The sequence below is a fragment of the Pseudorca crassidens genome, chromosome 11 (genome assembly GCF_039906515.1).
Source record: "Pseudorca crassidens isolate mPseCra1 chromosome 11, mPseCra1.hap1, whole genome shotgun sequence".
NCBI classification, from domain to species: domain Eukaryota; kingdom Metazoa; phylum Chordata; class Mammalia; order Artiodactyla; family Delphinidae; genus Pseudorca; species Pseudorca crassidens.
The window spans coordinates 66,137,725-66,150,035 of NC_090306.1; the positions used below are offsets into that span (position 1 = coordinate 66,137,725).

General features: G+C 37.1%; 1 protein-coding gene across 13 annotated transcripts in view; it reads left to right on the forward strand.

Annotated features, from left to right (window-relative positions):
• Positions 1-12,311, forward strand: part of NAV3 (neuron navigator 3) — a 944,477-nt gene that overhangs the window by 849,348 nt on the left and 82,818 nt on the right. For 11 of the 13 annotated variants that reach the window (XM_067697415.1, XM_067697414.1, XM_067697416.1 and 8 more), the window contains 4 exons: positions 3,379-3,511; positions 4,164-4,434; positions 5,349-6,057; positions 8,094-8,582. In XM_067697415.1, the coding sequence (XP_067553516.1) occupies positions 3,379-3,511; positions 4,164-4,434; positions 5,349-6,057; positions 8,094-8,582 (1,602 nt within the window). The remainder of the gene's footprint in view (positions 1-3,378; positions 3,512-4,163; positions 4,435-5,348; positions 6,058-8,093; positions 8,583-12,311) is intronic. The other 2 variants (XM_067697421.1, XM_067697422.1) reach the window with 1 other exon arrangement.

Sequence of the window (12,311 nt, forward strand, 5' to 3'; positions counted from 1 at the left end):
TGCATCATTTGGTAAAGAGTTCAGTGGAGTAAAAAACCCAAGAAGGCTATTAAAAGTAGATAATAGGAAGTAGCTATAAACTAGACGTAAAAATTGGGAAATCAGTAGATTTTAGAGCACTGGAAGTGTAGAAGACTGTGATCAAAAAATGAGATTGCAGAATTTGAGATCTTAGAGGTAAAGCAGTTTGAGGAGATGGAAAAATGTAAAGTATTATCAAATGGTTCATATAAATGATTCATTTGCTTCCCACACTAATCTGTGAGGTAGGGAGATCAGAATAGCAAGTTTAAGTGAACATACTAGCTACGCCCCTCTAAAAAAGGCTCAAGTGAAAGGCTTTAACTTTAGGAATCCATTGTGCTTTACATTACACCAGGATAAATTTGGAAATTTGTTCTTCATGTCTATGATGTTTGTTAGTTTGATATATTTTTATTTTTCTCTCAAGAGATTGAAACTTTCTATCTTATTTTGGGTTCTTTCACTTATATCATTTTAACTACAAAGTCATTGTGTTCATTTGAGTCTTTAAATGGTTTTAAAACAACTGATTTTTTAAAATTCTAGTAAGAGTTGATGCATTTACTTTTAGTCGCTAATGCTGGGATTTACATTGGTAAACGCTATTATTAGAAATATTGATTCTATCTTCCTTGCCAGAGAAATAGTTACTTTAAAAATATTCATTTTTAAAAAACGGTAAAATTTCCTCTTTGTTTAATTTTGCTCTTTGAGTACTGAATGTATTGTGGTAAGTATCTCTTAAAAATTCATTTCATGTGACTATGAAAGATGACCTCTGTAACTGCCTTTCTTTTAATCTCAATAAACCATGAGAATTTATTCAACATTTATGTCAGCCATTGCCATAAATAGTAGAAATTAAAAGAAAAATACTCCACAGTTCTGTGCTTAGAAAACTCACAGGCTAATGGTCCATTTTGACACATATTTATGGATTTATAAAACAATGTGCTAAATCCAGTCCTATAAGTCTGCATAGTATTATGGCAGTGCAGCGGGGAAGCTACCTAATTCATCCCGACAGCGGCAAGTAAAAGGGGCTTCCCAGAAGATGGATGCTAGAACTGCATTGTAAGATAAGTATGGGTTAGTCAGGTATGCGCAGGGGTGCCTTGATTGAAGACACAGGTTGGAAATAATGTGATGGTGATGGGAATTGAATGCACAGAGTGCACAAAGTGCACAAAGTGAGGCAGGTGATGTAAAGAGTTTAAGCTCAAGAGGTAAGCTAGGGCCACATAATGGAAAGCCTCGTATGTCTTTTAAAGGAGCCTGGACTTTGCTTTAGACTAGTGATTGCCCAAGTGTGTATATTTATAATTTTATGATTATATGCATGCATTCCTATGAGAAGATAATATATGTATTACACTGCATATATAAACATGAAAAATTTAAAGATAGATTAAAGAAGAAATAGTATTTTTAAAATTATGAATGTATTGATAGAGGTTCTTGGTTGCAAACTACAGAATCTACTATCTAATTTAAGGAATGAAGTGATATAAGAAGGCTCTCTGAATAATTGGGGTGATTGGAGAACCAGGCTCTTTGTAGGTGCTTAGCCAACCATAGCTCTAGGGCATCACTGCTTCCTCTGCTTGGCACCTCTGACCCTTGGAATTAGAGACCAGATGTCTGCCAGTGTTTACAAGAGAAAACTTGAATGATTGCTGCTGTGTTTGCCAGAAGATTTTCTCATTTGTGACTCTGTAGGCCCTTTGTTATATGTCATATCTGTCTATAAGGGAGTCTGGAAATGTGAGTTTTTTGCAGTCTACCTTCAGAAGGTAAGACTCATAATGTGGGAAATTATCAAAATAAGATGTAGGGAAGATATTAAAAAGATTTGAGCAGCCGCAAATGGCAGGTATTTGCTACGGTGGTACAGAATACTCTTTCGCTGTCATTAAAAATACAATTATTATTGGTAATAATATGATTTATAAATGTGTTTGGTCATCATGTTTTAAGCTCTCAGTAGCTAATATCTCAAGCAAAATACTAACCTGGGGGGAGATCATCATTAATATTTTCTATAAGTTCAAATTTCACATTTTCTTCTTGATAATTACTTTTCTAGTTGGTTTGCTATATGATCTCAATACGTCACTTTCATTTGGAACGTATGGTGAGACTCATAAAGTACACATAGCAGAGTAGGAGAAGTTACCGGTTTACCTTTCCTTTATGGTTAGCTTGTGCTTTCGTTACAAATATTCTCTTCAATGTGTCGATTATTTGCAGGCGGTTTTTTTAAAGCCACTTGTCTATTTTATGAGACTTAACTTTTGTCTGTATCTAATATCTGTATCCAGTTTACCTGATTCAATTAATAGAGTGCAGGTGAGCAGCAGTGTATCATAGGAGACTGAGAACCAGCCAGTAAGTGAGAGAACCATGGTTCAACCCTTCACCCTGTGGAGCTCCCATTCTCATTCAGGTGACCCTGCTCACCCTACATTACTTCTGCATCTTCTGACACACTGACTAAGTGAGGGTGCCTATGTTAGCCTGCACATGAATATTAATATAGCCTATTTTACTTCTTCTTTAGACTAAGAACAGATATATTCAGAATTTCAGATATTTTTCTTATGCCCCAAGGGATTACTTTGTGCACCTCGCAGGGCAGGTGCATTACATTTTGGAATCTACTACCTTGGTAAAGCGAAGTCTTTGAAGAGTGGTACATAAGGAAATGACATGACCAGATGTGAGCATTCGAGCACTGACCCAAATTTATCAGATGAAGTTTACTGAGAAAGACTGAAGGCAGGAAGTCCAGATAAAAGAATATTGTATGTTGCCCAGGCCAGAAATGGCAGGAGGGATGATATGCTTGAATAAGTCTCAATCTTCAAGATTTGGTAAATGATTGGGAGTAGTTATTGGTAGGAGAAAGAATGAGGAACGATTTTCTGGTTCCTGACCAAAGCACAGTTGTTTTGTTTTGTTTTGTTTTTAATTTTTAACACAACAGGTGAATTCTTATATGCTGTGTGAATCCTGATTTCCTTCTCAGGGGAAAAAAAAGGTTGTGGATAATGTTCTTCTTTCCTGATGCCATGCGGTATTTGTAGCAGTATTTTCATTCATTCTATAAACATTCCCCTGGATCTGCTCTAGACACTGATTCTTAGCAAACCTCCGATAAGATTACTCTCAGGTTTGCGCTCAGTTCTTAGCAGTATGATTTTCCAAAAATGGAAAGTGCACATTTTTCATCATAAGATTAAAAAAATAAGAATTCTCTTCCCAACGCGTGACACACGTTAAATGAGAGTGTGGGTGACTTTTGCATCTTGCCTCGTGTGCTTAGCTCATTACTGCTGCCTGTTTTGCCTTTAGCTGGGATGACAGCAGCTCGGTAAGCAGTGGCCTCAGTGACACCCTGGATAACATCAGCACTGATGACCTGAACACCACATCTTCCGTCAGCTCTTACTCCAACGCCACTGCCCCGTCCCGAAAGAACATGCAGGTGAGAATTGCCCTCTCTGTTTCCCCAGGGCTTCTGCCACATTTTCCCCCAAATTATGTTGCATTGCATTAAAACATAGCACAACCTCTTAATCTGAAGGAATTGCATAAACTGAAGCAGCTTATGTATATATATTTTTTCAGTTGATTACAGTCTAACCCAGAAAGCCTTATGTTGCCATATCGGTCTTTATAATAATATGTGTGTCTAGAACTCCAAAAATGATTTTAATAGTCTAATTTTAGATAGTTCCTGATTAATTTTATACTGGTCTCTGAGACACATTGCTGGATCTCTTGTGAATGGTGAATCGAGAATGAATATTGGGTAATTAAGTTTTATTTTGTCTTACTTTTCCTTTTTAGCTTTGACATAGAAAGTGCCTTCCTCTCTGGAGTGTTCAGTTGGGGTTTTCTGCACACATTTCTTCTGACATTCTCTAATATGTGCAATTGAGAATTATAGGGCTAAAATTAAGGAAACTTAAATGAAGACAGAGATAAAAAAATAGAGGAATCTTCAGAACTCTTTTGAAATACAAATCACTGCTTCTTTTTTTTTTTAACCAGTTATCTGAAAGGACATTCCAGGGCCCAATTCACACTTGATAAACTTTTCTGCACAAAGTTTTTCTGTCCTATTTTCTTCATAGCTGAAGACAGATTCAGAGAAACGATCTGCAACCGATGAGCCCTGGGATAGTACCGAGGAGGTGAAAAAAACAGAGGAGGACTTTGATAGCCATGGGGATGGAGGTGGCAAGTGGAAGGGCATTTCCTCCGGACTTCCTGAAGACCCTGAGAAGGCAGGGCAGAAAGCCTCCCTGTCTGTTTCACAGACAGGCTCCTGGAGAAGAGGCATGTCAGCCCAGGGAGGAGCACCACCTAGGCAAAAAGCTGGAACCAGCGCACTCAAGACCCCTGGTAGGCTTGTCATCTGGCAGCTGTTATGCCAAATTGTTTTATTGTTTCCATTCGATCTTTTTGTCTTTCATAGTAGCTTTTCTTAATTAAATCAGATTTTCCTTCATGCTAAATTTCTAAATTTCACATGCTTTGTCACATGCATCCACATGCCTGTAACATTCCAGGCATCCTCTAGAGGGCACCCTCATAATTTGGTGAGTGTCTATTTTGCCACCGTCATTTCTGATCGTGTGGAAATAAAATAAGCCTACTTATTAATAAACATAAGATTGCCTTCATTCTGACTTTCTTATGAAAGTTTGGGATATTTATGTTAACTCTGCCCCTACGTTTCACTTCCAACTCTAAGAGAGAGCAGTCACTCTAATCTACTTGGAAGGCTGGAGATTTGAAACATCATTTCTTAATTAGACTTGATGCAAAAAGGGAGTGAAAGAATTGTGCAAATTGTACTATCCTTTTTTTAAAAAAGACTCTCTCCCTATTTTAAAAATGGTTCCTCATTTTAAATAGTGCCACCTGAAGTACTGATGTAACAGGGTACTCCAAATACAATCATCTCAGAGATATTCAAATGAATTCCTTTCTGAGCACTTAGTTTGATGAGATTAAGTGCTGTCTTTATAAAGGAAGGGAGTTGCAAGATATAAGGCAATAATAAATAGCAAAAATAGGTGTTTTCATTTTATCTCCTTGATCTCTCTTCGCTTTTCTCTAACAGCCATATTTTTGTAGCTTTGTAGTTAATCCTCTGAATGTATTAAGAGGACATGCCTATTTAAATCTAAAACAGTGAATATTTAGGAATTGAGGTAATATAAAGATGTATTCACATTTTACACTTTGTTTAAAGAAATATTGTGAAATCAAAATGTGCAGACACGTAAATTTGTGTATTTTTCACTCATTAGGGAAAACTGATGATGCCAAAGCTTCTGAGAAAGGGAAAACTCCCCTGAAAGGATCGACTCTACAGAGGTCTCCTTCAGATGCAGGAAAAAGCAGTGGAGATGAGGGGAAAAAGCCCCCCTCGGGCATTGGAAGATCAACGGCCACTGGCTCTTTTGGATTTAAGAAGCCAAGTGGAGTGGGGTCATCTGCCATGATCACAAGCAGTGGAGCCACCATAACAAGTGGCTCAGCAACACTGGGTAAAATCCCCAAATCTGCTGCCATTGGTGGGAAGTCAAATGCCGGGAGAAAAACCAGTTTGGACGGTTCACAGAATCAGGATGATGTTGTGCTGCATGTCAGCTCGAAGACCTCCCTGCAATACCGCAGTTTGCCCCGCCCATCCAAATCCAGCACCAGTGGCATTCCCGGCCGAGGTGGCCACAGATCCAGCACCAGCAGTATAGATTCCAATGTCAGCAGTAAGTCAGCTGGGGCCACTACCTCGAAACTGAGAGAGCCCACGAAGATCGCCTCAGGGCGCTCGAGTCCCGTCACTGTCAACCAGACAGACAAGGAAAAGGAAAAAGTAGCAGTCTCAGATTCAGAGAGTGTTTCTTTGTCTGGTTCCCCCAAATCCAGCCCCACGTCTGCTAGTGCCTGTGGGACACAAGGGCTCAGGCAGCCAGGGTCCAAGTATCCTGACATTGCCTCACCTACATTTCGAAGGTAAGAAAGCATAAAATGATGCTGAGAAAATATAAAATGCTATATCTTAGGATATATGTGTGTCCTATATCCTATCGTAGAAAAGATGTATATCCTAAACATATATGTCCTAAGTATATATATTCTATGACACATATATCTTAGAATGTTTTATTCAGTTTCTGAGTAAAATGCATTTTATGAAGCTGATGATATAAATAGCTAGTGAAAGAAATATCGCTCATTTTGAGAAATGCTTCAACTTTGTACTTTCACTATCATTGTCGTATTAGCAACACAAATAGCATTTATGAGAGACTTAAAAGCAGATGGCAATACCTAGGGGGAGTGATAAAACAGGAGCTTGCAAAATTTCCATAGATTTTCATGTTTCCACAGTTAAAAATAAAATAGAACGTTAATAGGTCTTTCTGACTATTGGTATTCATTTCTAGTGTCTGTATTATCTTGCTGGCTCTTAATGAGCTGGTGATCATGAGTGTGGATGAAGTTGTGTTCCTTGTACAGTACTGGATCACAATGGACAGATGTATATAGTACCATATCTTGACATATGAATGAAAATCAAGGTATGATATGATTGACAGAATTTGAAAAACTTTGGATGTTTGATACAGGATTATAACTAAGAAATGGGCTAGGTTTTCTAACTCTTCATCAGCTTTCTTTGATATGACTCTGATAAGCAGCAGGACTTGGTTTCTGCACCGGGACTGTCTTTGGTATTGAATATGCAGAGTTCTCCTTCGAGATATCACTGTTTTAAATACTGATGTGTTTTAAGTGGCAGGAAAATACATACAGTGAAAGACTTGGGACAAACAGTCAAACCTCTCTGGGTCTGTTTCCTCATCTATGAAATGATAGAGTATGATTTGTCTTTCATGACATGTTAAGTATTTTTAATGTTTTTATTATACTGACTAACCCAAGAACCTTGATATCTGGGAGATACCAAGGGTCTTGAACCATTTACTTTTATATTTCAGGCAATCTCAGATACATGGCTGTTTGCAAAACCTAGAGGTTTTATATCTCTCAGTAGCAATATTAGTCCTGAAGAGCTGGTTTTTTGAAATGTTGCCTCGCGTTGCAAAGAATAGTCGCTAGTAGTGGGAGTAAATATCTATGTTGCTTAAGTAGAAGCCAGTGGTGCCCTCCAGTGGCCTTTACCTATGAAACAATTTCTCATATTCGTCACAAAATGTTTCACTATAGGAAATACGGATTCCACTGCAACTTAATTAGTCATCGTTATGCCATTACTTCATGTCACTTTATTTCCATATTTACATAAATTCGATTACATCATCTGCTTCATTTACAAAACTAAAATGTTTTCTGAACTAAACTCCAGCGTCTAACTTAGCACCAACTGTGTTTCAAATCACTATTACAGATATGTATTTGAATAGCACTGGCAACTGACGTAAAACCCTTTGGTCTTTCTTGGGGAAAATACAGACAGACCCACATGTTGCTGTCAGTGTCCAATATCGTTTCTAAACAAATGCTCTCTGAAAGTCAATCAGGCCACCAGCTATACAACATAACCCCTAAACCTTGCCTTAAGCATTCCTTTTAGATTTTGAATAAACTTTAAAATGAAAAGAAAAAAAGAAAAGAAAAATAATTTACATGTTATATACCGAATGCGTAGAAGTTGTTTCATTATAATGGTTCTGTAAATAGGTAGCAGCAAGTACGTGCAAACTATTTAAGTTTTGCAAAAGATTCTCATGATCGCTTAATTGTGAAAACCAGGGACTTTCATGTTTGATTTACAGTTCCTTTTGTTTGGCCCATGTCCCCCCACCACTGGGGTGGCAGCCCAGGACCGACTTACCCTTTTGGCGATATGAGAGATTTTTGGCACTAGAAGTTCAAGCTTATCAAGTTCACTAACATAGAGACAGGAAGTGCTCGGTAGCTCGGTCCACCAAAGCACACTTGGCTCTATGTACTGTAACCCTAAATATTAAATGTGGATATTAGTTTCTCGGAACAACTGAAGTTGTTATTTGTTTTTCTTTTAGGTTGTTTGGTGCCAAGGCAGGTGGCAAATCTGCCTCTGCACCTAATACTGAGGGTGTGAAATCCTCCTCTGTAATGCCCAGTCCTAGTACCACATTAGCGCGGCAAGGCAGTCTGGAATCACCGTCGTCTGGTACGGGCAGCATGGGCAGTGCTGGTGGGCTAAGTGGCAGCAGCAGCCCTCTCTTCAATAAACCCTCAGACTTAACTACAGATGTTATAAGCTTAAGTCACTCGTTGGCTTCCAGCCCAGCATCGGTTCACTCTTTCACATCAGGTGGTCTCGTGTGGGCTGCCAATCTCAGCAGTTCCTCTGCTGGCAGCAAGGACACTCCAAGTTACCAGTCCATGACTAGCCTCCATACGAGCTCTGAGTCCATTGACCTCCCCCTCAGCCACCACGGCTCCCTGTCTGGACTGACCACAGGCACTCACGAGGTGCAGAGCCTGCTCATGAGAACGGGTAGTGTGAGATCTACTCTCTCAGAAAGGTGAGCTCTCCTGGAGGCGTCGATGAAGTCCTCACCCCCTCCTCCCTGCACTGTACCTCCCTCTCCCCACACCCCGCTCAATTCCCTTGATTTCAGTGGGAGTGCCACTTTGCAGAGGGACATCAGATTGATGAGTCTGGCTGGGCCTTTTCTTTGGTCTCATTGCCAAGTTTGTAGAAGGAAAAAACCATTAAGGATCCATAAAAAATTGAATAATTAGTTTCTTAATATGAATGCATACATATATACCCAATAGGCAATTTAAATAAAATTCATAGCATGTATTTATGTATTGAATGATGTTTTCTCAAGACATGTCAGTGATTTGGCTTGAGCTCTAGGACAGCACAGCTCCTTAGGATAATTTAAGCATTTTTAAAGACCAAATTTAAATGGATTCTACAATTATGCTCAGAGTAAAATGTTCAATTGGCTTTATTAGTATTTCCATGGAAAAATAGCAAATGGATCACTGAGAATCCTAGTTGAAGTGGAAGAAAGATCAGTTGTCAGATATGAATTCTTAGAGAAAATTACAACACTGGTGACATTTTTAGTAGGCCCTTTAAAAATAAACCACATTACAAGGTGTTTCTCATTGATTTAATGAATTACTGTTTTCTTCTAAACTTAAAATGAATACCTTAATGAAGCATGCCTTACCTAATATACTTACCAGAAAGCATCTCTGTTGACCAAAATGGCTCTAGATTCTCTTCCCTAAAAAATCCTTTCTCAGATATTTTGGTACTGACTGTTTCCCTCAGGCACATGTCTTAAAACTGCCCCTTTTTTCCTGATGAACTTAATGCTATTTGTTTCTTGGCACACCTAAAGCTTTCAGATATGGTCTTGTATGTATATCTTTTTTTTTTTTTTTTTTTTTTGCGGTACGCGGGCCTCTCACTGTTGTGGCCTCTCCCGTTGTGGAGCACAGGCTCCGGACGCGCAGGCTCAGCGGCCATGGTTCACGGGCCCAGCCGCTCTGCAGCATGTGGGATGTTCCCGGACCGGGGCACGAACCCGTGTCCCCTGCATCGGCAGGCGGACTCTCAACCACTGCGCCACCAGGGAAGCCCTGTATATCTTAACTGAGTTATTTGTGAAAGCACCACTGGTCACTGAAAATGCCTGATACCTTTCCCAAACTTTTGTTCAGTCTATTATTGATGCTGACATATCACCTCAAAATAATTACACGGCAAATAGGTTATTGTTTGTTAACCAGAATCAACCTCCAAGATACTGATTAGTTTTTAATCATGAATATGACTGCAACAAGTTGACCGTTTAACCATCAACCTACTTCTTTGGCATTGATGATACATTAAAAATACAGAAAAGTGGTCAAGTAATTATCTGTAACCAAGTAACCCTCAAATAAAACCAGATGTTAAGATTGATGAGTTTTATGCAACATAAATGCAATGTTAATATTTTACTTTGATCTATATTTTAGCAGAAGTCAGTATATATATATATATATATATATATATATAGTCTCACTATAGAAATACACTGGCAAATATAGTTACATATTCTCTTTAAGCAAATCTTTTCTTTTTTTCAGTCTTTGAAATAGACCAGTTTTACAGATGGATGTATTATAAATAGATAAATAATTTTTCTAAAATAAATTATAAATAAATTAATTTTGAATAAATGAATGTTCTACCCTTGATTCTTAGTAAAATATATTGATGAATATTAAACTGTGAAAAGAAAATTATCTTCATAGGTATATTATATAATATAAACATTTAATTAGTTTCTTCCAATAGATTACTAGATTGAAATAATTTTTGATATAAGAAATTGTGCCTTTTCTTTCTTGCGAACAAATTTGCAAGCAATAGCAATTTATTCTAATCCTTGAAAGTACACCCAAGAACTTTACGATCCCTTGAAGAGAAAATTAGATCCTATCAGAGAGCCTGGCTTAATCATAATTAAGTCCGCAGAATGTTGGGAACATCAGGGAAACCAAAGAGCCATGCCTAAGAGAAAATGTGCCGAAGTGTAATATTTAAGACAGAGTAATTAGAAAGACGTAATAGAGATGTATGTAAGTTCATGACTTACCTGTTTATCTACGATTTCAGAAGACTTTATTGATACTCATTATCCTAGTACTGTTAAGTAGTTTTTCATTCAGATTTTAGTCTAAATTTCTCCTCATTAAAATATCATAAACAAACAAACAAATTCTTTAACAGTTTTTCCTCTAACTGCTCTAGATCATTGGTGGCCTTTGGTTATAACTATTAATAGTTCACATTTGTTTTGTTCATTTTGTTTTTTGTGACCAAACCAAACCTTAAAAATAATTTAAAATTGTAGCCAAATTTTAAATTTTCTGGCTTGTTTTTAACTATCAGACCTGGCTCCCCTGCCTTTATAACCGTGCACTGAAACAGTACCTGTCTTCTTCAGACTGTTGGTTAAAATTCCTCCTTCACTTGTGCAGGCGTAAGAGTTTTCGACTTTTCAGGGTTTGAGAAAACTGTCTATATTATAAAATCATTAATATCCACATTCAAACAGATATTTCTGCTTAAAGTTTTAACTTATATTGGTAAACTTAAATTTTTTTCTGATCTTTCTTTCATTAAATTCTCTGCATCATACAAACACATAATGTTTATACAATTAATAACATGGGCAAAACAATGCCTATTTTCAGTGTACTCTGAAATGTTAAAATTGAGTAAATTTGCACACATGAAAGAGATAATCCTTAAAATGGCTTATGACTGTATTAATGTTTCAGCATTGTGTAGTTTATACTTAGAGGTCTCTTATATTTGTTCAGTATGATTCCTTTTTGTTTGTTGGTTTATCTACACTATTAAAAACACATCTATAGTCACGATGTATGCTAGAACTGGCCTCTACATAATATAGTAATTACCCTATGTGGACATTCCCAAAACATAAGGTAAAAGTTGTATGATGCTTTTGGATGCTTTCTATTGCAGTGCTAAATAATGGAGTACACATAGAAGAAAACATTTTAGCTTTGATTTTGAGTGATTAAATTTCAAGTCAATGTGTTTGCATTCATGTTGTATCATCCCCATTATGCATATCATGTGTATTTAATTTTGATCACTTGAGGTTCTAATGGAAGAGATGTATCATTCTGCAAATTCAAATTAATTTTATTATTTGCTTAGCCACATCAAAGATTATAACAGAAATTCCTAGACTTATCCCACCTAGTTGTTGACACCCTCTTCCTTTATTTTTAGGAAGGCCACTTCTCATTTTCTCCAGACACATTCTTTCTTCCCCTTCTAAGACCAAATGGGAATTTTTAAAAATAGAAACTGAAAACTTATAGCCTTTTAAACATCTAATTTATAATTTCTAAAAGGTGGCGTCATTTAATTTCCTTAAAATATTTAAATGATGCCAGAAACATTACATTTCAAGCAGATATTATGTATTATTTTTCCTCTCTGATGTGTAAGTGGGATTACATCTGCCTTTATTTTTATTAAAGATCGTTTAAATACAAAAAATAAGTATTAAAAGGTGTTTTATATCTTCTCTGTCCATTGGAAGTTGTCACTTTAACTTAGGCAGAGAAGATCTTTCTTATTTCCTCCTCTATGATTCTCCTGCATGTGAAATCATAGCAGAAGTCTAGTTATTTGCATGGGGAAGGAAAAACTACCACAGGACTAGGTAAATAGAATCTAGAGAAGAATTATGTTAACATATAAT